The sequence below is a fragment of the Phascolarctos cinereus genome, unplaced genomic scaffold, assembly GCF_003287225.1.
Source record: "Phascolarctos cinereus isolate Bilbo 61053 unplaced genomic scaffold, phaCin_HiC Scaffold_4;HRSCAF=312, whole genome shotgun sequence".
Classification (NCBI taxonomy): domain Eukaryota; kingdom Metazoa; phylum Chordata; class Mammalia; order Diprotodontia; family Phascolarctidae; genus Phascolarctos; species Phascolarctos cinereus.
The window spans coordinates 140,029,570-140,055,478 of NW_027555847.1; the positions used below are offsets into that span (position 1 = coordinate 140,029,570).

The window sequence follows — 25,909 nt, forward strand, 5'->3', positions numbered from 1 at the left end:
ATGGATGCTAGGGCAGGGGAAAGACAGCGTTCCTTGATCACTCCTTGTGAATGGGCTAAGAGTATACTGAAAATAACTAAACAGGAATCAGGAGATAAAGGAGTTAAAAGAATAAAGTATGTTCCTTTAACCCCAAATTCCTAGAGAATAGAGAGTTTGCTAGTTTCTCCTTCCATCCATCTGTCTTCTGTCTCCTATTGTTTTTAATCCATTCTGCCCATAATCCCTTCCCTGAATCATAGAAGATCAAAGTTAAAGGGGATATGAGAGGATATATTGTACAATTCAGATTCAAGCAGGAATCCCTGCTATAAAATCCCTCGAAATTTCACATCAAGTCTTTGCTTCAATACCTCTAGTAAAGGGGAACCCATGATTTCCCGTGGGAATTCATTGTACTCTTGAGGGAGCTAGGTAGCATTATAAATAGAATGCGGGGTTTGGAGTCAGGAAAACCTAAATTCCAGCCCTATCTCAGATTCATACTCACTGTGTGATGCCAAGTCACTTAACTCCTCTGTCTTAGTTTTTTAAACCAATCAATAAACATTTATTAAGTCCCTACTATGTGCCAGGACAGCCAGGTGGCATAGTGGACAGAATGTGGTCCAGGGATCAGGAAGACATCTTCCTGAGTTCAAATCTAGCCTCAGACACTAGCTGTGTGACCCTGGGCAAGTTACTTAACTCTGTTTCCCTCAGTTTCCTCATCTGTAAAATGAGCTGGAGAAGGAAATGGCAAACTTAGCCAGTACCTCTACCCAAAAAAACCCAAATGGGTTCATGAAAAGTTGGACATGACTGAAATGTTTGAATAACAACAAAAACAACAACTACTATATGTCAGGCACTGTGCTAAGTTCTAGGGATACAAAGAAAGGGGCAAAAGACAGTCCCTGCCCTCAAGGGGATTACAATCTAATGGGGTAGACAATATGCAAACAAATATATAAAAAACAAGCTATATGCAGGATAAGTAGGAAATAATTAAAGAGAGGGAAGGCAATAAGGAGGTTAGATTCAATGTTCTCTAAGGCCCCTTGTGGCTCTAAACATATGATTCTATGAGCTCCATTTTTTCAAAGGTCTTATTATATCAAACCAAATCTTCCTTTCTGCGGTTTCCACTTTTCTCTCCAATTCTGCCGTCCTCATCTGAGTAGAACTAGTATAATCTTCCTCCATGTGACAAACCTTTTAAATACTTAGCTACCATGCTCACACCCATGTCATGTCTTCTCCAGACTAAACATCCCTAGTTCCTCCAAATGAATATCTTATGGTCCCCTTCACCATCCTGGTCACCTGGAGAAATGCCAAATTGTCACCTGATTTCTTAATATGTGACACCCATAATTAAATGCGGTATGATCAAGGCAGAAACCAATGGGGCTATCATTCTGGATGCTAATCCTCTCTTAATGAAGCATAAGATCAAACGATCATTTTTGGTTGGCATTGTTTATTCCGCTAACTAGTGGACTGCATCCTCTAACACCCTTGGGTTTTTTCCCCGTACAAGCTATTGTTTTGTAACCCCTTCCCTATTCTATATTTAGGAAGCTCATTCCTTGAACCCAATTGCAATATTTTACATTTATCCTTACAAATTTCATCTTACCAGCTTCATCACATCATTATGCCCACTGCCTACTGCCTTACATCCAAGAGAGAAGACTGATCATGGTGGAAACTTACACGGCATGGGGCTCCTTAAATCGTCCAACCTGCTGGATCTGGTACATGAGATCTCCACCATTCACATATTCCATCACAAAATATAGGCGATCCTGGCAAAATAATGGGAGAAACAGAAAAATTAGCGCTCTAGGGATCTTTAGCATCGAGTGAGAAAGAGGGAAACATTCAAACCTTTGTTTTTATTTTTTGTTCACTGTTGTTGGTTTTGCAAGGCAATAGGGGTTAAGTGACTTGCTCAGGGTCACACAGATAGTAAGTGTCAAGTGTCTAAGTCCAGATTTTAACTCAGTCCTCCTAATTCCAGGTGCGATGCTCTATCCACTGTGCCACCCAGCTGCCCCAAACCTCTGTTTTATAGTAGCCAAGAAATATTGTGTTCCGGGCAGTTAGGTGGTGCAGTGAATAGAACACTGCACCTGGAATCAGGAAGACCCATCTTCCTGACTTCAAATCCAGTCTCAGACACTTACTAGTTGCATAACCTTGGGCATGTCATTTAACCTCAGTTCCTCATCTGTAAAAATGAGCTGGAGAAGGAAATGGGAAACTATTCCAGTATCTTTGCTAAGAAAACTTCAAAATGTAGTCATGGAGAGTCAGACCCAACTGAAATGACTCAACAACTACAATAACATTGTGTGTCTCTGTGGCCTAGCACATTAAATAAAAATGATAGAAAAGATGCCCTATCAAAGGTAGAATGTGGGATGAGTCTATAAAATAGCTAAAGATTAAAACTAGAAAAAAGTATAACTAAGGAAACTAATGAGCCCAATCTAAAGGGCCAATGGTAATAACAACTTACGTTCAGGAAGGGTTTTGAATTCTTGGAGAGCTTTCCACACAGTCAATATAAATGCAAGTATAACAATGACCATTTTATAGATGAGAAAATGGAGGCTTAAAAGAGAAGCAACTTGCCTATGGTACAGTATCATGGCTACTAACTTTTGGAGTCAAGACTTGAACCCAGGACTCCTGATTCCCCATCGAACATTCTTTCCATATTATGCTATCTCTCAGGCCTGATGAACCAAGGTGAGCTTAAGGAAATCTTGTCACTAGGGACCCTAGGCTAGATTTGGGCAGTAGAATCTGGTTTTCCAGCTCCAAAGAAGGGACATTTAAAGAAAAATGAACTGAAACCACCTAAATGGAATTAGCATCTGTCCAGCCTCAAAACCTTGGATAAAGTCCAAAGTCTTCCACTCCAAAAACTTGGGTTTCCTTAATGAATTTTTCTCAGGTCATTAGCCATGATAATATAGTACTCATTAGAGGCTCTTACTAATGCATACCCACTCCTTTGTGCCTACTTTAATGGAAGACTCATGCTGTCTGGGTCAGTTAATGCATGGCCATCCTGGACCTGTAGAAGGTCCCATGTGAATGTATGTTCAGATTTATCTGGGGGTTGGGAAGATTTGCAGAGGTTTGTGAATTTGAGTTCTATTCTCCAATAGATTCAGTTCACATCCCTATTACTATTCAGAGCACCACCAGCCCCTTAGGCTCAGAAACTTGGACTCATCCTTAACTGGTCCCTCTCTCTCACCCAGCTATAAGTTACCAAGTACTGTTGATTTTACCTATGCAGTATCTCATACAATGACCCTTCCTTTCTACTCCACTATCACCACCTTTATTCAGACCTTCATTAGATCATACTTGGGCTGGTTCAATAGTCTCCTCATTTCCATTCTTCAGTTCACACCGCACACAGATCAATTTTCCAAAAGTATAACTCTTGTTATTCCATTCCCTTGTTAAAAGACTCCTATTGTCTACTGTTCATAGTTACACCTTCTCAGTCTGGCATTCAAGTTCTTCGTAGTTTTCCCCAAATTCTATTTCTGATCTTACCTCTTACTACTCCTCTACCCTAGATTCCAGTGAAAACAGACTGCCACACTGTTCTCTGAACATAGCCTCATACTTTCCCACATTTATGCTCTTTCTGTTATTTCCTTCTGGATTCCCTATAGCCCCATCCACCCTTTTCTTCATCAGTGATGCATGATTTCAGCTGTGTCTGGCTAATGACATGGATAGCAAGCCTCTATATGGTTTAGGATATAATCTTGAAAGTTTCTATAACTGAAAAAGTCAAATTCTGCAGTCAGCATGATTATGGAGCTCTTTAAACTTGGACAGGCTTGTCCTCAGACTATAGATACAGTATCCATTATCTCTAAATACTGTGCTTTGGACATTGTAAATGCTTCATCATTCTATTCATTCATCCATCCACCCATTCATTTTAAATGTCACTTCCTCTAGGAATCTTTCCCTTATTTCTACCCTCATTCAAAATAAATAATGTTTCAATAAAATTCAACTCATATTTGTTACCAACAATATGCAAACAGCTTTGCTAGGGGGAAGAGATACAATTTTTTAAAAATTCCCTTCCCTCAAGGAGCTCACATTCTATAGGGGAAACAATAACAACACAATATACACATACACAAAGAATCTATGATTCTATTGCTTTTGGGAGCTCCTGGTGTAGATTTCCTTCCACCAAAGTAATAAATCAATATCAGTCTATGATTTTAATAGAGAAATCCTAGAGATGAAGAGAGGGAGGGAGAGAGAGGGGAGAGAAAAAGTGGGGGAGGGGGAGAGAGGGACAGGGGGAGTAGAGAAGAGAGGGGAGAGGGACAAAAAGGGGAGAGGGGGAGGGGAGAGGGACAGAGAGGGGAGGGGGAAGAGGGAAAGGGAGAGGCAGAGGGAGAGAGGCGGGGGGGGAGAGAGAGAGACAGAGAGAGAGAGAGAGAGAGAGAGAGAGAGAGAGAGAGAGAGAGAGAGAGAGAGAGAGAGAGAGAGAGAGAGAGAGAGAGAGAGAGAGAGAGAGAGAGAGAGAGAGAGAGAGAGAGAGAGAGAGAGAGGAGAAAGGAGAGGGAGAGGGAGAGAGTGCACTCAAGGAAAGCTTCATGGGGTATTTGGAATCTGAGCTGAGCATTGAAGGAAGCAGAAATGAAGACAAATACACATCATGGGGATGGATCACAGGAACATAGATCTGTAGCTAGAAGGGCCCTTAGAGGAAATCTATTCCAATCACTTCATTTTACATATGAGGAAACCAAGGCTGAGGAAAGGTAAGTGACTTCCCCAAGATCACATAGGTAGTAAGCATGACAGACCAGGTTGAACCCAGGTCATCTGGTTCCAGAGCTCAGGCTCTTTCTACCACGCTGTATTTTTACTCGCTCTGGCTTGGGCAAATCCAGAAGTAGAAGATGAAATGTTGAGTCTGGGGAAGAACTAGGACTTGAGTTTGTTTGGAACATAAGAGTGCAGGAAGGGAATAATGGGAAAGAAGTCAAGACAGTTGGGTAGGAACCAAATTGTAGATCAACTTAAAGGCAAGGTGTTGGCTCTAATCCTAGAGGCAGGAGGGAGCCACTGACAGCTTTTGAGTAGAATAGTGAGCAGGGCATACCTATGCCTTAACAAAATTATTTTGGCCACTGTGTAGAGGATGAATTGGAGAGTAGAAAGAACTGGAGCCAAAGAGACCATTTAGGAGGTTATTATAATAGTCCAGGCAAAAAAAAAAGGTGAACTTAAATTAGAGTGATGGCCATGTGATGTGAGTGGAGAGAAAAGTGCAGATGGAAGAAATGTTGTGTAAGTAGAATTGAAAAGATCTGACAACTAATTACATAGGGGCAGGGGATAAAGGAAGAGTCAAGAAGGGCTCTGAAGATAAGACCCTGCACATCTGGAAGAATGATGCTGTATCTCTATATAAATAGGAAATTTTGGAGGAAGTGATTATTTTTCTTGGTGGGCAGGGTGGAGATAATAAGTTAGGCTTTGGGGCATCTTGAGTTTGAGATGTCAATGGGGCACCTAGACAAGTTAGAGCTAAGGGACTGAGGTTCAGGGGGAAAAAGGTAGGGCTGAATAGATATAACTTATTGTCATCTGTACAAAGATGGTATTTGAACTCAAAGTAGTAATGATATTACCAAGGGAAAAATGGGTAGAGAAAAATGAGAGCTGGACCCAGCAAGAAGCCTCAGGAGACATCTGTGATGAAGGGTTCAATGTACTGTTGTCATTGTTGTTCATCCTTCATTTTCAACAAGGACCAATGACATCATGGGGTGATGGCTTGACTTGTGTGTGAAATGGATTTAAGTGAGGTAGAGTCACTCAAAGTCATCAGCCTCACTCTCTCTTCCAGAATCACCATAGTCCTGTGGCAAGACAAAAGTCAAGATGACTGGTGATGGTCTGGAACACAATGGATGACCTTGGCATCCTTGAAATCTGACCAAGCTCAAAGCACTCCACAGCATCTGCTTCAGCCACCTCCATGGCCTTTGGAACAAACTGCTTTCATCTGCCTATTCCCCTGAGGGAATGTCTTCACATGCTTGGGGTAGACATCCCCTAACTCTCTGATGGGTTTGAGGCCCTTCAGTCACCGTGTACCTGGTTTAGCTGATATGGTTTTACTAGGGTGTGGCCACTGCACCTGCTATAGCTTCTTGGAGGCACAGAAATTAGTTTAATGGATAATGACTCAGCAAAGAAGATAAGTAGGAAAGAAAATGTAGAAGTAGGAGTCCAGGGAGCAGAAAATATCTGAGAAGAGAGTATATTTCAAAAGCTGAAGAGTTCCAGGAGGATGGGAATGGAGAGGAGGGCATCATTGGATCTAGCTGTTAAGAGATCACTGCAAAGAAAGCAGTTTTAGTAGAACGGTAGAGTGAGAAGCCAGATTGCAATGGGATGAAAATTGAGTGGGTGAAATGAGTGGGCAGTGAAGATATAGAGGCAGAGTATTAATGTTTCCCCCACCCTGGGAGTTTGGCAGTAAAAGACAGTAAAGGTATAAGATCATAGCCCAGACCTCAGGTAGCATTTTGTTTGCACCTTCTTACCTACTTATATATTATCTTTCATTATTTTTACCTGTCTCTGAGGTATCCCTTTATTCAATGTAAGCTACAAGAGGGCAAGTAAATCAGTTTTTTCCCAAAATCTGCATATTTCCCAGCATCCATCACAGTGCTCTACACACAATAGCTGCTTAATAAATGTTTCTCGAATATTAACTCATTCAAATGTCCATTCTATTCAATAAAGCAGATATTTATTAAGTGCTTATCATGGGAAGGGTAGTGTGATTTGGGTTACGAATACAAAAATAGATATATCACAGACCTAGCTCTCAAATAGCTTATAGTCTAATAGAGGAATGACATTTCCTCAAATAACCAAGACAAGAGTGTGAGATGAGGGCAAAGTAGAAGCCCAGGCAAAGAGCCATGAAAAATTTAGAGAAAGAAATCACTTTCACCTTTGAGGTCTGCCTTGGAATTAGATTAACCTTTCTAGAAGAGGTAACACTCAAGTCAGGCCTTGAAGGAAGGGAGGGACTTTAGCAGATGGAGGTGGAGGCTGAAAGAACTCTATTCCAAGCATAAACAAAAGCATCAAGATAGAAAAGAGTAGGATGAGAACTGGGGGATAGAAAGTAGTCTTGTTTGGTTAGGACATAGAATATGTGAAGAGGAGTACATGAGATAAAGGAGGAAAGGTGGGCTGGAGTTCGATTTTGGAGGCCTTGAATGCCAGGCAGGAATAGGAGGGAATATTTTATTCATTAGGCAATGGAAAGTTAAGAAAGTTTTGAGGTGAATCCAGCAACGTGGCAGACATGTGCATTAGTCAAAGGTTCTTAATTTGGGGCACACATAACCCCAGGGGGTATGGAGAATATTATTTATTTGAGAATAATGGAGAATGTATGAGCATAATATTTATTTGAATATGTTCTGATAGACATTTAATACATTTATCATGACAAAAACGTTATGAACTGAATAGTTTTCTTTATGAAAAATTCATCTTTGTTTCTTACATGCATATGCATAGTAGAATTTATTTCCTTTAATATTAAATAGGAAGTAGAGGAAGGCTTACTGAAAGCCAAGAGGTATCAGAACAGAAAAAGGGTGGAAACACCTGCCATTATCTAACAGAAACCATCAAAATCAATGGCCGAGAACACGAGCATCAAACTGGCATGGGACCAAAAAGGATTTGGGATGATGAGCGAACTCAAAATCATGTGATATAAGCCAATTGAAGGAACTAGGAATATTTATCCTAGCGAAGACTCTGGGGGGGAGAACACTAATAATAACAAAACATGTTACCTATATTATTCCATTTGAGATAATAATGATGACCTTGTGAAAGTAGGTACTAGAGACATTAATTATGCCTGTTTTGCAGGTAACTTTTCCAAGCTTCATTTTCCTTCAGTGACTTGCTCAAGGGCCTAAAGCATCAGAGAAGGGATTTGATACTCTGGCTCCTCCAAACTCTAAGTCCAAAATTCTTTGTACTATGAGTTACCTCTCACATTATTCTTTTAATGACAGTAAAATTTTTACTTAAAGTTGGAAAGTGAAGTTAATACACCAGATGATAGAACTGGGGTTCCAAAGAGATTTCAATATGTTGTAACAATGGCTTGAAATTAATCAGCTGAATAATAATAATAATGATGATGATGATGATGATGATGATAATAGACATTGTTACAATATTTTAATATTCACAAAGTGATTTTTACATAATCTCATTTGATACTTATGTGAAAGAGGCAGCATGGCAATTATTATCCCCATTTTACAAATGGAGAAAATGAGACTAGAGAAATTGAGTGACTTGCCCACTGTCACACAGCTAGTAAGGGTTAGAGGTAGGATTTGAACCCAAGTCTTCTCTGATGCTAGGTCCGACACTCTCTACCTTATACCACGTTGCCACATTGTAGGTCTTGAAATTAGCGTAAGGGGAAAAAAATCAATTACACATGTACAGTGTAAAGTATAGCTAGAAAATAGTTTTTGTGAAAAGGATCAAGGGGTTTTAGTGAGTTTCAAGCTCAACATAAGCCCCAAATATGATGTAGCTGCTAAAAGGCCTAATGCAATTGTACATGGCATTAACAAAAGTATAAAACTCTGTATAAGGAAAGTCATAATCCTATTATAAACAGCCTTGATCAGGACACATTTGGAGTTTGGTATTTACTTTTGGTGAGGCATGCAGAAGACAGTGACCAGGATGGTAAGATGAATAAGAATCTTGATATACAGAAATCACTTGAAGGTACGAAAGCATTTGGCTTGGAGAAGAGTAGACTTTGGTAGGACAGGTAGGAGATAAAGTACTGGGCCTAAAGTGAGGAAGATTAATCTTTGTGAGTTCAAATCCAGCCTCAGACACTTACTAGCTATATGACCCTGGGCAAGTCACTTAACCCTGTTTGCCTCAGTTTCCTCATTTGTAAAATGAGCTGGAGAAGGAAATGGCAAACCACTCCAGCATCTTTGCCAAGAAAACCCCACATGGGGTTGTAAAGAGTTGGGCATGACTGAAATGACTCAATAACAAGACTTTAAGGGAACATGATGACAATTTAAAAATATTTGAATGGTTGTTATGTGGAAAGGTGATTCAATCGGTGCTGCCTAACCCTAGAGAAGAGAACTAGGAGCAAAGTAGCGCAAGTTACAGGAAGAACTAACAGTTCATGCTATAACAATGGAATGGCCAGCTTTGGTAGGAAGGGAGTTCCCCATCATTGGAGATATTTATGTAGTAGCTGGAAGAAAACTGATAGGTCTGTTTTACACAGAGGATTCATGATTTGGACTAGATGACCACTGAAGTCTTGCCCAACTTTAAGATTCTGATTGGCTGACTATGATATTTCTGCAACTATACTCTCTATCTTAATGATTTCATCTTTCCCAACCCCAATGCAATCTGACATCTACCTCCTTTGACTTTAGGTTTATGTGGAACTGTAGAAATAGCTGCCAGCACTGAACCCTGGGCAGCTCTGACCCCATAGGCAGCCTGGTAGGAAGAGCAACATGGCTGCTCACACCATTTGGGTGACCTGGGAATCACCAAGTATAATCCTTTCAGTGTTATGGAGGACCTCCAAGCTTCACCATCTGCCCTGTCACTGTATCCTAATGTTATCCAAACCTTAGCACCTATCCTGTCATTATGTCCTCCATACCCTTGGTAACTGCCATTAACCCACTGATATGCCCATAAGATTCTGGGATTTTCCAGTTGCCCAACTGAAGCATGCTTAGGATGTAAGGACCTTTCCATTCATCCATCCAGAAGCTCAGCTTTCTTACATGTGCTTCTTCCTCAAATTAGAATGGAGCTATTTGAGTGCATCAAGACAACAGTGCTCACCTTGCTTTTATTTATTTGTATCACTAGTACTTTGCATGTAAACATTTTTTCATTCATTTACTCTTTCTTTCATTCCTTCACTCAATAACACCACTTCATCGAACATGGTGATGCATGCCCCAGCTACCAGAGAAGCTGGGGCTAGTTGATATCTTGAGCTTAGGAGTTCCGAGTTACAGTGGGCTATGACAATTGAGTATTGCACTAAGTACAGCATTAATACCATGATAGGTCCAGGAATGTGGGGGAGGGGTGCCTCCAGGTTGCTGAAAGTGAACTCACCTGGGACAGAAACAGAGCAGGGTAAAACTTCCATGCCAATCAGTAGATGGATCAGATCTATGCATAGACCCCGCACTTCCAGTCCAGGCACAATTGACTCAGTTTTTAAAAAAATAAATAAATAGTACTATCTTCCCCTACCTACTCTTCTGCCAGTTGTCCAGTAGTCATTTCCTCAGTTCTTTTCTCAATCTTCATCCTGTTGGTTTTTTCAAAATGGTTATAAGTTCCTCCCTTCACTCTCGATACTTTATGATCCTGTCACCCTTCACTCCTACAACAGAGCCTCCTACCAGTCTTTCTTGGTCTCTGTTGCTGTTTCCATCCCACAATTTCCTTTTTGTCCCTCTTCACTGTCCTTTCCCTTAAATATGAGCAGTGTCCACAGTTCAGTCTCTGACCCTCTACTTTTCCACTTCCTACTTCCTACTTCTAAGAACACATCACAGGTTTCATGGTTTTGCCTACTAGATGTATGTAGAAGACTTTGAAACTGAAGTGGTAGTTTAACCCTTTCATTGCCACTCCAGCCTGATGCCTCAGTTGTTCAACAGGACATTTCCACTTACAGGTGAAACATACTGGGAAAAGCTGAATATCTATTGATTCTATTCCAATGAATCATCATTCTGAGATCACTATCCTTTTTCTATCAATGGTACTCATTATTCTATCCAGAGGTTACCTCATTTCTCAATTTATCCTTTTAGTTCCTTTTCTTCCATAGCGACTCAAAACCAACACTACAGAAATAGCCCCCTAGCTGCACCATGCACCAATAATATACCCCCACCCTATTCCAATCTAGAGTCTAAAGAACAGAATCACCTTTGAACACTATTTTGTTCTTGTTGCTCTACTCTCATAAATCTGCTGAGGCTTCCTATCATGACTAATATGTTATCATGGTCTTCAAGGTCTTCTCTATCCATCCCTATCTCCTTCTCAATTTTCCCCATGGACTGTTAAATTTGATCTAAAAAGCTTGTTTGATGACTTCCTTACCTGGCTTGCATTTCTGGATAGGCCACTCACCTTGTCTGGAATGTTGCCCTACCTCTTCTCTACCAACTACATCTTGTTCTGAATTTACTTCTTTCCCCCAAACTTCACTCAATTCAAATCACTCTAATACTCTGGCCCTTTAGAGCTTACATATTACATTTATTAAATTGGACTTATTGTAGGTTTTTATGTCTTGTATTTGTAGTGTCTCCTCAATTTGATTGTAAGTCCAAGGGTAGGAATCAAAATATTGTTTCTTTTTTTATCTCCCTAAAATGATTAAGACAATGTTTCATACATACTCATGCTCATTCATCATCTATTGATTCATTCAAAAAATATGTACTGATCACCCATAACATACTAGGCACAGATGTGAGAGATAACAGAAATAAGTTAAGAGAGAGTCATTATTCTTAAGGAGCTTACATTCTAGTAAGGGAGATTAATGCATACAAAAATAACTAAAACTATAAGGTTTGATAAATACCATAGAAGACATGTAAACAGTGGTGGTTTTTTTTTTTATCACTTTGCATTGAGAAGCTTTCTAGTCATGATATAGGTAGCATGAGGTAAAAGAATACAGGATTGAGAGTTGAGTTCTTACTCTGACATTAACTGGTTCCATAAACCTTGGGTAAGTCATTTCATCTTACTAAGCCTTCATTTTCCCATGCGGAAAAACAGATGAGTGGATCAGATAAAGCACCATGCAGCCCTAACATTCCAAAATCTAATATGTCCCCTTGACATATCAAAGAGGCAGTGAAGGAGGCTAAATCTTTACTGCCTATTTTCAAAGTGTGGGTCACATAAGGATAAATGATTTGTCAAAAGGTCACAACACAGCAAAGCTACAGGTAGAATGAAGACTACAACCCTGGTCTCCTGACTCCTGGCCCAGAATTCTTTGGATATTTGGTAGAAAACAAGACTAAAAATACCACTTGTCTTCGCCTCACTTCAAAACACTAAAACACTTGCTTTTAAAAATTATTTTTAAAATGAGCAGATGGCACCTGCCACAAGAAGAGAAGAAAGTAAATGAGTGCGGTTGATAGAAGAAAAGATTTCACTTGGGTATTCTGAAAACCTCAACCCAACCCATTACGCAGATACCCATGATTCAGGATGTTCTAGGGGCATTTTCCAATTCTGAATAAGAATTCAAACAAAGCTCATATTCCATGCCTGGTCAATCAACAAGCATTTATTAAGCACTCAGTAACTTTATTAAGCATTTACTACTCTGTGCCAGTCAGAGCTAAGGGCTAGGGATACCAAAAAAAAAATGTATTCTTGGCCTTTGAGTGTGAAAATACAGAAATCAATAGTATCTATATAGTTCTATGCTTTTTTACATATTGATGCATTATATTTAATCAACAAATATTAGTTAAGCATCTACTATGTGCCAGGCACCATCCTAGATCCCGAAGATACAAAGACAAAAACAAAAGTCACTTCCTTCAAAGAACTTATATTCTAAGGAAGGAATCAACATGCAAGTACATAGGTACATAAAAAACCCACAGGGAAGAGATACAAAATAGTCTGAGGGAAGGTAGAAGAAGAAAGGGAGGGGATACATTATTAGCACTGAGGTGAAAGTCCTCCAGCAGGAGGCAGTGTTTGAGTTGAGTCATGATGGAAACTAGAAATTTCAAGGAGGTGAAAATGAGGAAGGAGAGCAGTCTAGGTAGAGGGGACAGTCAGCACAAAGGCACAAAGACAGGAGACAGGCTGTCATGAGAAACAGCAGGAAGGAGAATTTGGCTGGACCACAGAGTGGGTGAAATTGGATAATGTGCAAGAAGGCTGGAAAGTTTGGGTTTTGGCGAGCTTTGAATGCCAAACATTGGAGTTTCTCCTTAGAGGTAACAGGAAGCTACCAGAGCATACTGTGTTGGGAAGGGAGGGATAGAAGTGACATAGTCAGATCAATGCTTTGGGAAAATCACTGGCAGCTCTTTGGAGGACAGATTAAAGTACAAAGAGATATGAAATAGGGAGACCAATTAGAAGACCATTTCAATAGTCTAGGCAAGAAATAATGAGGATCTGGGGGCAGCTAGGTGGCATACTGGATAGAGCGGTGGCCCTGGAGTCAGGAGCATCTGAGTTCAAATCTGACCTCAGATGCTTTACACTCACTAGCTGTGTGACCCTGGGCAACTCTTCTGCCTCATCAAAAAATAAAAAAGGAAGAAGGAATGAGGATCTGAACAAGAATAGTGGCTGTGTGAATAGTGAGAAGGGATAGAAGTCAGAGAGTTTGTTGGGGTAGACACAATGAGATTTGGCAACTAACTGGACTTGGGGTGGGATGGGGTGAATGAGACTAAAGGGTCACAGTAACACTAAAGTTGTGAACCTGTGAGACTGGAAGTCACATCAAGTCGATAAGCATTTATTAAGAGCTTACTATATGCTGGGCAAAAAGATGGTTCCTGTTCTCAAGGAGCTCACACTCTTATGGAGAGAACAACATGGAAACAACTATGTACATATATCACACATGCATGTACATACATATACATATACATATAGTATAAACTGGAGGAAATCTTAAAGGGGAGGTTCTAGAAATGGTGGGCATGGGTTGGAGGAGGGGAACAAGACCAGGAAAGATGAGGGTGTTCTCAATAGAAACAGGGAAATTTGAAAGACAGGAGAAATTTTATATATATACTTTTTTGGCTAGGCAATGTGGTTAAGTGACTTGCCCAGGGTCACACAGCTAGTAAATGTCAGTTGTCTGGTCTGAGACCAGATTTGAACTCAAGTCCTCCTGACTTCAGCATTGGTGCTCTATCCACTGCACTACCTAGTTGCCCTGACAGGAGAAATTTTAAAGAAAAATAATGAGTAATGTTTTAGTTATGTTGCATTTGAGATGCATGTGAGACATCAAGTTCCAACATCCAATATGAGGTAGGTGATATAGGAATGGAAGTAGAGAAAGGGATTAGAGCTGGATGTGTAAATCCAAGAGGTATCTGTATAGAGATGATAGTTAAACCAAGGGAAGTGCTGGTAAATGTTTAACAACTGGTTCTCCAAAACTGAAATGATGACACACTTTTAAATTTAATCTTCATTTTTTCACCAATTTCTGAAGCCTAAACAGTCAAGAAAACATGATTAGTTGCATTTGTTGATTTCTGAGGTGTAAGTGCTCACACTGAAAACTGGACAATTTGGGGCAGTTACCTGGCAAAGTGGGTAGAGCACCGGCCTTGGAGTTAGGAGGACCTGAGTTCAAATGTGGCCTCAGACACATAAAACTTACTAGCTGTGTGACTCTGGGCAAGTCACTTAACCCCAGTTGCCTCGAAAGAAAAAATTGGATAATTGGCTGTCTCAAGTTGGTTCAAGCTAGTTCCAGCAACACCCTGGTTAAATTCATGGGAGTTAATGAGGTCAGCAAATGAAAGGGCTTAGAGAGAAAAGAGAAGGGGACCCAGGACAGAGCCTTCAGAAACACCCATAGGTGGTTTTGACATGGATGACGGTCAGACAAAGACGGAGAAAGAATGGTGGTGATGGTGGTGGTGGTAGTGGTGGTGGTGGTGGTTCTTCTTCTTGTTTGTCCTTCATTCTCAAAGAGGACCATGACATAATCATGAAGGTAATGTCATGTCTTGCAAGTGAATTGGATTTAAGTGAGGCTGAGCTGAGCAGAGTCACCAGCCTTGCTCTCTCCTTCTGAGCCATCTGGCTCCAATGTCAAGATACAGATCAGGATGACTGAAGATGGCCCCAAATGCAGTGGGAGACATTTAAAAAGTGGCCTTTTTAAGTTAAGGCCTTAGGAGAAAAACCAAGAGAGATAAGTGCCATGAAAGTGTCATGTCAGAAGGAGAGATTAGTCAACTGTGTCAAATGCTGCAGAGGTAAATAAGGATGAGGATTGAGGCAACACCATTAGATCTGACAATTAAGGGATCACTGGTAACTGGTGAAAGTAGTTTCCATTGAGCACTGAGGTCAAAAGGTAGTACGATATAGGGGGAAAATCATAACTTGTTAATAGAATCATCTGTGTTTTAATCCTGGCTTTGCTACCTAGATATGATGGGGTATGGGCCCAAACTGAGACCTTTGTCTTACCCAATCCCCCAGTTCTGTTATCCTTGACCTAGCTTGGCCCTCCATTGTCTTGCATCCCTATGGCCCCAGGCCACTTTCCACTCTTGGCCCTATCTAGGCTCCATTTCCCTGGAATTCTATTACCTCACAGGCTACTTAGACACTCCTAGATCCCTCCCATAGTCTTTCTGTATATAAAGTCCATCTTGTGTACGTTAAGATACGCAGATTTTCACAATCTAGCCAATAGCCCACAGATGCTTGGATTCCTTAAAAGTCTAGCTAATATGGTGAATCTTCAATAAACCCTGTTTTTTGGCTGAAAGAAGGCTTGGGTCAAATTCTTTTGGGAAGGACTTGCATGTCATGATTTTGGGATTCCAGGACCCCTAACCTCTAGATTTCATCAGATATATAACCCTAGGCAAGTCTCAACTTTTCTGGGCCTCTGCTTATCAGCAAAAAGAAGAAGTTGAATCCAATGCAATTTAAGTAATTTCCAGTTCTAACACCCTATGCAGTCTTTGATTTCCAAAGCAATAAATGCCATGTCTGCTTTATGCTACAGTTTAAACATTTCAGTTAATACCATTCTATGAAGTTTTAAAAGCAAATGTTCTATTGAAGATTTAATGGTGAATATCAATACAACTACTTAAACTTGTTTAGTAACCTTTTAAGTTAAATCAATCAGCTTCAGTGGCCAGAATTAACTTGGATTTTTGTCTTTTCTTCAAAAGATAAAAATTGAGCATAAATTCATCATTATAATTTATTTTGACTTTTATATATGGCTCTCCTAAATGTCTCATCTCTAGCCCTTAAATTCCTGGACCTAAGTTTCTCTTTCTCAATTAAAGTAGGAATCACATAATATCCTTTCAACAAAGCTATAAGCTCTATAAATACTGTCAAATAACTCAAAATTCTATATCACATTTATATAATGCCCTATAATTACATGCACTTTCTGCTCCTCACAACAAGCCAGTGAGCCAGGTGAGACAGGGTAGGTATTATTATCTGTTTTACAGATAAAGTTGTTTATTGATGAGCTGTTTAACAGGTAAAGAAACTTAGTCACAGTAGGGTTAAGATAAGATTCAGCATAGCCTAGTTCAAGAGGTCTTTCATTAGAATTTTTATTCTGGATCTGGTTCTGACCCACAAGGGGAATCTGGTTGTAGAAGTAGAATTGATGGAAAGTTGGGGAAGAAGTAGCCATTTCACTGGGGGAAATTGGGTTTCTAAGAGTTCATAGAAAGGCTCTTTTAAGTAGAATATTTAGGACCCCATAACCTAAGAGTCTACAGAAGAATCTTAAGTAGCTAGGTGTTGTAATAAATAGAGCATATGCCTCAGAGTCAAGGAGGACCTGAATTCAAATGGAGCCTCAGACATACTAGCTGCATAACCCTAAGCAAGTCACTTAACCTCGGTTTGCCTCAATTTCTTCCACTTTAAAATGACCTTGCTCACAGGGTTGCTGTGAGGATAAAAATGGAATAATATTTGTAAAGCACTTTGCAAACCTTAAAATACTATGTGAATGCTGACTGTTATTATTAGGTTGGAGAAGGATAAGGCTATTATGAATGAAATTCTAACAAAAGAAACACACATGATTCCAATAAGAAAGTAAAAGATACATTAATAAATGTACAATATCTAGAACCAGGTAGGAAAGAGTCTTTACTAGTTTTCCATGGCAAAGTATGCCACTTAGACCACATCTGGAATACGGAGACCATATATAGTTCTGTAAGGTAGTTTGGAGGATAAAAAGAGACAATTATTTGTAAAGTGTTTTTGCAAACATTGAAGCACTCTATAAATGCTGCCTATTATTCTCAGTGCCATGTTTTCACAAGGTTATTGACAAACTGGAGTGCACACAAAGAAGGGTTGCCTTGAAGTTTAGAAGACCCAAGATCATATCATTTGAAGAAACTAAGAATGTTTAGCCTGAAGAAAACAATCACCCCCAACCTCGGGTCCCTTAGGTGGAGCATGGCTATTGTGTTCAAGTATTTGAAGCGCTGCCTGATAAGATGTGTTTTCCTGGGTCCTAGAAATTGGAATCAGGAACAGTAAGTAGAAGTTTCTTAATGGTTGATTTGGCTTGATTGTAAGGCTTACAATTAGAGAGGTCTAGATCATTAATTGGAGGCTGGATGTTATTTATTGGAATCATTGTATAGATGGCTCCTATTCAAGCCAAGGTCAATAGCTGTGTCACCTTCCAACTCTGAGGATCTAGAAGGTAGAGGCTTTTGTTCAGTTACAGAGTGCATATTTTGCTGGTATAAGAACCCCTGTTCCATCTCCTATATCTCCATTTTTCTTCTTACTTCTGTTCTGTTATGGACTATTCGCTTGCAGCATCTTGTCCTCAGCATGATGTGAATGGAAAGAACACTGGATTTGGAGTTAAAGGACCTGAGTTTGAGTGCCTAATACCTTAATAGCTGTGTGACCCTGGGCTAGTCACTTAATCTTTCCAAACTCCATTTTTCTAATGATTAAAATGGAGAGGAAAATACTTGTCATGCCAACTTATCATAAGATTATAGATTTAGAGTTGGAAGAAACCTTCGAAGCTAAGTCCAACCTCTTCATTTTACATATGAGGAGATTGAGGCAAAGAGAATTTAGGTGACCTGCCCAAAGTCATATAGATATGTATCATTATACAGGATGTGAACCCAAATCTTCCTGATTCCAAGACCACTGCCATAACCATTCTACCACACTGTCTCTCTATTCTTAGGGTTACCGTGAGGATCAAGAGAGAATGTGTAAAGTTTCTTGAAAACATTACAATACCATATAAGTTATTAAATTTAGTTAGAAGTCTTGGTCTGCCTATCATATGCTGTGTAATAGTGGGCAAGCCAAGTCACTGCTCTGGACCTCAAAGATTATTGGATTCCATAATCTTTAAAATTCCTGACATTCTATACTTTGTGTTTTAAAATTCTTTCCAATTCGAACTAACAATTATTTATAAAATATCAAATATGGGTAAGGCAATGTGCTACAGGAAAGGTATGACAAATAAAAAAAAAAGTACAATGTGGAAGGTAGCAAAATGTTATGAATGCTAACTTGGAGCCAGAAAAATCTGAGTTCAGAGATTCAGACGATTAATAGATTTGTGACTCTGGGCAATTCACTTTAAGTCTCTCAGTCTCAGTTTCTTCATCTGTAAAATGGGGTTACTAATAGTACCTACCTCCCAGGGTTGTTTTGAGGATGAAATCAAATATTTGTAATGTGCTTTCCAAACTTTAAGGTACCACATAAATGCTAGCTGCTATGATTAGCATTATCATCCTCAAGAAACTTAGACTCTAACGGGGACATTCAGACAAAAACAAATCAGTATGATATGAGGTAGAATATGTAAGGTCAAAGCAGAGATCTGGAGAAAATACTGTAAGAAAATTTGAGGCTGGAAAGATCACTCCAAACTCTCATATATTATTATCTTTGATTTGCCAAAGGTCATCCAATGAGATAATTAAAGAGATAAACTAAAATCCAGGCTTCCTGATCTGAAATCCAGAGTCCACACACTACAATCTGTTGTCTCTTTTAGTCAGGCAGGAATGAGAGAGAAAGCGGCCCTTACCAAAAGAGTGGATCAGAACAATTTAGGGAAGGAAGTGATATCTCTCAGTGATTCAAAATAACTTAAAAAATTAATTTCAGGGAGGAAAAAAGCCCTGTTCACTTATGCTTGATTAAAAAGTTCATTAAAATACAGAGAGAAACAGAATGTTCTAATGAAAAGAGGGCAGGATTGGAAGACAGAAGACTTACGTATGTTTGGGGGCTAGCTCTGTCTCACAATGTGACCTTGGATAATAATAATAACAGCGATAATAAAAATCTAGCATTTATATAGCTATATAAGTTTGCAAAGCACTTTGCAGACATTAACTCACTATCCTCACAACAACCCTGGGAGGTAGGTAATATTAATACCCCATTTTATAGATAGATATAGATAGAGGCAGGGAAAGATTAAGCTATTTGTCCAGGGTCACCCAGGTCTTCCGGAACCCAGGTCCAATATTCTCTCTACTTAGCCACTGAGCTGCTTAAATCCTTTTATTGCTCTGAGCCTCAAATCTGTAAACTTGGGACAATAATATTTGCAGTACAATACTGTGTAGAAGCATATTAAAAACTTCCTTTTTAGTTAAATCAAAAATATTAAGGAATCATATTTTTCCCCCTAAAGCCCTTTCCAGATTTTTAGGAAAACTCCTTTAGAAAGGTAGATGATAGGTCAGGACAAAAGGCAAAAATCCCCTTTCACTGGATGAATGGATTAAAAGTAGAATATCTCTTGTATTAAAGGTAGAATATTAAGACACAATATCTCTTCTCTAGGTCACATCATAGTTCTCCATGCCTCCACTTAAAGTGATTGGTACCATTATCCACTGAGAAAGGATTAAGACATCATAGGATAGGGAGGAGATTACTTTGTTTAACTTCTGGGCAAGGAGGAGGGAGATAGTGACTTAAGTGCTCAATTATGGAACGTTACCCAAGACTTTATCTTTTCCCTGTTTGAGATGCCTATAAAGGGTTACCTGAAAACTTGTTGGTGGAGACTCATATGCGATTATGCTTATTCAGACAATTTTTTTTCTCCAAGGTAGAAATGCCTTGGCTTTCAGATTCATGATAAATAAAATGAAACTGTTCCTGGTGGATTTGAGCCTCAATCAAGCTGCCTCAGTATAGTTAGACGGCCCACTGGACAGAGTATGAAATAAGGGTATGGAGTTAGGGAGATCTGAGTTCAAATCTGGCTTCAGGCACTTACTAGCTGTATGAAACTGGGCATGTCACTTCACCTCTCTTTGCTTCAGTTTCCTCAACTGTAAAATGGGGATTTTAATAGCACCTATCTCACAGGGTTGTTGTGAAGATCAACTAAGATAATATTGTAACAAAGCTCTTAGCACAATGTTGCCTCATAGCAGATGCTAAATAAATGCTTGTCACAGCTATATCAGTCCTGATAACTGATTATTCAGCTTCACTTGAGTTTTCCTGTTTACAAGGAGCTCACTACCTGCCTTGGCAGCCCATTCCACTATAATATATTCCTAATAATTAGATAGTTTTTCCATATGCCAAGCTGAATTCTGCTTCCTCATAGTTTTCATTCATTGGTTTCATCTGAAACTGAGCAAAAGTCTATTCCCTCTTCCATATTACAGCTCTTAAAATGTTTGGATATCACTACCATATATTGTCTCTACGTGACCCCCCCCCTTCCCAAGTCTTCTCTCCTCCAGTCTAAGTGTCTCTGCTGAATAAGTCAATCCTTGCTTGACTTAATTCGGTGTCTCCTCACCTTTCTGGTTGCCCTTCTCTGGGGGTTTATTCAACATGTTGATGTCCCTCCTAAAATGTGGCACTCAGAATTTGTCGCACTATCCCAGACATGGTCTGACTAGCACCCTGGACAGCAACAAGACCACCTCTTTCATCGAAGACACTAATGCTTCCATTATACCCAATTTAAACTGCATAGGCAAAGGGCCTTAAAGGGTCAATATACATTACATCTCAACCTAAAACGGCATGTTCTCCTTTGGCTGCCATGTAATGCTGCTGCTCATGACCTACTCTCCCTAGGGAGGATCTGGTAGAGTGAGCGCTGACTGACTCCATGTGTTAAGAATTCAATCTCCAGAGTGAGAAGAATGGATGATAATTCAACTGGAACAAAGTTCACACAAAAGCTACACTGGGAATACTGAGGTAGGCTATTTGGGGAAGAAATGGAAAGCATAGGGAAAGTATGTGGATTAGACTGTACAAAAAGGACACATAGATGGAAAGTATCTTTATGCTTGGTCTACTTGGTGAACTGGGTCTCTGCCTGTACAGAGAAGCTATGTTGTTTTTCTGTGCCCCACTTCTTAACTTCATCCCTTAGCAGTGGGGTTCAGGCAAACCATTCTGTTTTCCTTGCAGTAAGACTAGGCTAACCAGAGACCTAGTACCCAAGGTCACTAGTTCTACAGGGTATGATCTTCTTACATTAAGAGATACAATAAGGTATAGAGAAAGGTGCATTAAGCAGGAAACGTCCAGGTTCTGCCACTTGCTGTGTGACCTTGTATGTGTCACTTCAACTCTTTAGAGGTTTTTTCTCTCACTGGCAAAAAAAAAAATTAAGGGGTTTAGATTCAATGGTTTCTAAGGTCCATTCAAGCTCCTAGCAGATTCTGGAGAGTAGATTAGAAGGGCTCCTAGTGGGAGGGTGGAAGCATGTGACACAGAGGCAACAGCACTGTAATCATTTCTAGAATCTTATTTCCCACATTAATAGCCCAGGGATGAATTAGGTAAGCAGCCCACACGGGGAAAAGCAGACTCTCGTTCCTTGTCCAAAAAGACATTGCCTCTCACCAGCTTCCACAAATAGCAATAATAATAATAATAATAATTCTTTATATTTAGCACTTTATGACTTTCAAAGCTCCTTCACATCTAAGCCCTGTGGTGGAGTAAGAATTGTTATTATTCTCTTCACTTTACTAATGAGGAAACTAAGGGAGCAATTAAGTAACTAAGGTCTCAGCTTGTGAGGGAGAGGTATGTATATGTGAGGAGGCAGGCTGACTGGCATTTGCTTTTTCTCAGGATCACCTGGTTCTGTTATGGTCCAGGACAAACTGTAGCCATGGATTAAGTAGGAATCATCACTCCTCTCCTTAGGAGGCTTCAGCAACTCCCTACTGCCTCCAAGGCCAAACACAAACTCCTCTATTTTGGTATCTAAATCCCTTCACAATGCAGATCCAGCCCTTCTTTCATTGGTTATTTATTGGGTTCGTATCTGGTTCAGCTTTGTAAACATGAGATGGAATCTCCGAGTTGAAATGTTTCCGACAGTTGCTTAAAAGCAGGGCAGACAGTTTCATCTGCTTGTAGGGGTATCTGACCTCCTCCTACCTCCCCCAACCTTCATACCCTGGGCTCTGTGTTATCGTTGTAGCCATTACATCAAGGTCCCTCCTATCCCTGACTCCAAAGTCATAAACCACCTCTAACTGGGAATAAGTAGAGGCAGCTAAAAAAAAGTTAGGATTCTATATTTCATGTGCACAAAAAATGCAGACATACTGGAAACTTCATAACACCACTGCAGGTCATGCCTTCATCCCCTCTCACCTGGAATATTATACTAGTATTTTAATTGGTTTCCAGGCTTCTTTTAGTTTCGTCCCCTCTCTAACTCATTCTCCAGCACAGGCCTGACCATATCACTCCCCTGCTCAAGAAAGATCTAGGACAAAAAAAATACAAACTTCTCCATTTTTCATTTACAATCCTTTACGATGCAGCTCCAACCTACCTTTCCAGAAATTTCAAACTATTTGTCTCCATGCATTCTCCATTTTATAGGACCATAGGATAAGACATATGGAGCTAGGATCTTAGAGGAAAGTTAGCACAACCCTCTTATTTTACAAATGGAAAAACTGAGGCCCTGAAAAGTTAAGTGATTCGTATAAGGTCACACAGGTAATAAGTGCAGAGAGAATTCTAACTCCAGTCTTGTGATTCTACACTCAATGTTATTTCGCCATACAATAATCTTCTGTCCATGATATTCCAAGTCCCACCTTTGTGCCCTTGCCCATATCTGGAATGTTCTTCTTTCTTACCTCTGCCTCTTAAAGGTCAAACTCTGGTCTGTGTATACATCCTCTCTTGATGTCCCCAACTGTTAATGTGCCTCCTATTCCAGTCCTGCTAAAATTACTATCCTAGAATCATAGGTCTAGAGCTGAAAAGGACCTCAGAGGCCATCTAGACCATTTCATTTTAAAGACAAAGAAACTGGAGCACAGAGAGGTTTAGTCACTTGGCCATTGCCACACAGGTAATAATTATCAGAGGTAGGAATTGAACTCAGGTCCTCTTGACTTCAGAACCAGCGTTCATTATACTGCTCCACTGTATTCCTTTAAGAGAAGTTCAGCTCTGTGAAGGCAAGTACTACTTCATTTTTTCTCTTTGTATTCCTAGAGTCTAGCACAGTACCCTGTCTATAGTTGGTACTTAATAAATGCTTGTGGATTATACTATGAGTAATAGGGTGTACACATACACTAAAGTGAACATGGGGGAGAGAATTAGCTACTTTTTTTTTGAAGTACATGCTATGTGTGTCAGAGAGAGAGAGAATAGCTGTTTCTTATGGCTGCATGTGAAGAATATGTAAAAAATGAGAAAATCTGTTTCTGTTGGAGGTACATGGTTTAACTACATCCATCAGAAAGTGAGAGGAAAGCTGTTTCTGTAGATGTAGATGGTATGCATACACATACGTGACAGAGAATAGCTGTTTCTATTGCATTTGTTTGGAGAGGAAAGGAAAGGAAAGAAAGGGGGGAGGGGAGGATAGAGGAGAGGAGAAGAACTGTTTCCATTGTATAATTTTATGAAGAGAAAGCTCAGCCCGTGTCTGTTATTGGTAAATTAAAGTCTTTAATGGGAATTTAAGCTTGGACTGTGCTACATAAATCACTATCTTTTGGACTTGCACGGGAGGATACTCTCTGCCTTACTAAACATTTTGATTACATTACAAGCCTGATTACAGAGAAGCTACTGTAGGTCTCTAAGGAATAATTCTGTTCAGCCTCCCTTCAGATGGCAGGAAAAAATGGCTTGAAAAATTATTTCCCATGCCACAGTTTGATTACTGTGCTATAATCTGATCACATTCTCCTCCAGACACTTAAATTCACTCACTGCGACTAAGAATCAAGCTGCTGGAATATGGACAGTGTCACCTTCAGGAAAGCCATTCTCCCCTGTGCACGTGCCAGCAGAATACTAGGCAATTCTGAAGTTTGCATGTAAAATCCTGTTCAGCTGGATCCTGTTCTCCCAAAGGTTTTTTTTTCCTTTCTGATCTGAAGAAATTGATGATGATGCTTACTTAGAGCCAAAAGCCATTTGTATCCCAAGCTGCTTGGCTCTCTGGAGCCCCTGCTCAGCTGACAGTTTGCAAGCCTGGAGACATCACAAACCCTGGGTGTAGCCCCAAGTCCCACACTGAGTCAGATTCTGGTGTGGCAGAGTTGGGGTTGGTGGCAGGCCACTCTAAGGTCAGGGTACAGGACAGGAGTCTGGTTGGAAGGCATCAGCCACGCAGCTTCTGTCTCAAGTCCCCTTTTGTAAAAGGATGGGTGTGTCTTGGATGTGAACTGAATTCATGAATGAAGGCAAAATACTCTTAAAATACCTAGCTGTAATCTTCCCAAAGACTAGAATTCTTTGTGCCAATGTGTTTGAAAAGGCAAGAGATATGCGTGCAATTCAGAGCCAGAAAATAAAGCAAGCCAGGCCTAGTCCCTTTCAAAAGTAGGGAGTGCTCTATCTATTGGTGCACTTCTTTTTCATATTCCCCAAATCTCTTGCCCCTTACTTCCATCCAATTGTTTGCTAAATCCCAATCATTCTTTCATTTTTATGTCTGTCATATATGATCCTTCCTGTCCACTCCCGCCCTTGATCAAATAATATTCACTGTTGTTGTCATTTCAGTGATGTCTGACTCTGTGTGACCCCATCAGGGGTTTCTTGAAAAAGATACTGGAGTGGTTTGCCATTTCCTTGTCCAGCTCATTTTACAGATGAGAAAACTAAGGTAAACAGGGCTAAATGATTTGGTTAGGGTCACATAGCTACTAAGTGTCTGAGGCTGGATTTGAACTCAGATCTTTCTAAGCCCAGGCATGGTGGTCTATCCACTACACCACCTAGCTGCCCCTCAAATATTCATTACTCTCACCTTAATTATCACTTTCTGCTGTCTGCACTTTAGTCTCTAGACCCTCCTCTAAAACTTACCCTATACATGCTGTCAAGCATTCTAATGCACTCCTCTAGAGCACTGGACTTGGAGTCAGGAAGACCTGAGTACAAATCAGACCTCAGACACAAATTAGCCATTTGACCCTAAACAAGTCATTTAACCTCTGCCTCACTTCCTCACTATTACATTGGAGGAAGTAATAATAGCGCCTACTTACCAGGGTTGCTGTAAAGATAAAATGAGACAATATTGACGCTTTGCAAAACTTAGAGCACTACATCAATGTTAGCTATTATTACAAGTACTCAGTGGCTTACCATTTCCTATGGAACAAAATCCAAACAGCATTCTACAGCCTGGCTTCAAACCTCCATTCCAGACTTATTTCCTAACTCCCCTTCATATAATCTGAGCTTCATCAGACCAATTGTGCCTCTCCCGAACACATTAAATAATTTCCTTTCTCTGCCTTTACTCCTGCTGTCTCTTCCACCTAGCTAATCGCTAACTGTTGACTTCTTACTCATCCTTTAAGGATGAGTTCCAATATTGCCTCCTTCATGAAGTCTTCCATGATCTTCCTAGTAAAAAGGTTTTTTTTATTCTTTTAAACTGCCACAATACTTCTGTATTCCTACCATACAAGCATTATATTCTATTTTGCATTATATTTTGATATAAATTTTATTTCCTTTTCTAGAC

At 39.9% G+C, this 25,909-nt stretch overlaps 1 protein-coding gene across 4 annotated transcripts in view; it reads right to left on the minus strand.

The window, feature by feature from the left end:
* PRKCB (protein kinase C beta) overlaps nucleotides 1-25,909 on the minus strand; it is a 641,836-nt gene that overhangs the window by 151,794 nt on the left and 464,133 nt on the right. For all 4 annotated transcript variants that reach the window (XM_078152651.1, XM_020995626.2, XM_020995625.2 and 1 more), the window contains one exon: nucleotides 1,699-1,790. In XM_078152651.1, coding sequence (XP_078008777.1) covers nucleotides 1,699-1,790 — 92 coding nt within the window. The remainder of the gene's footprint in view (nucleotides 1-1,698; nucleotides 1,791-25,909) is intronic.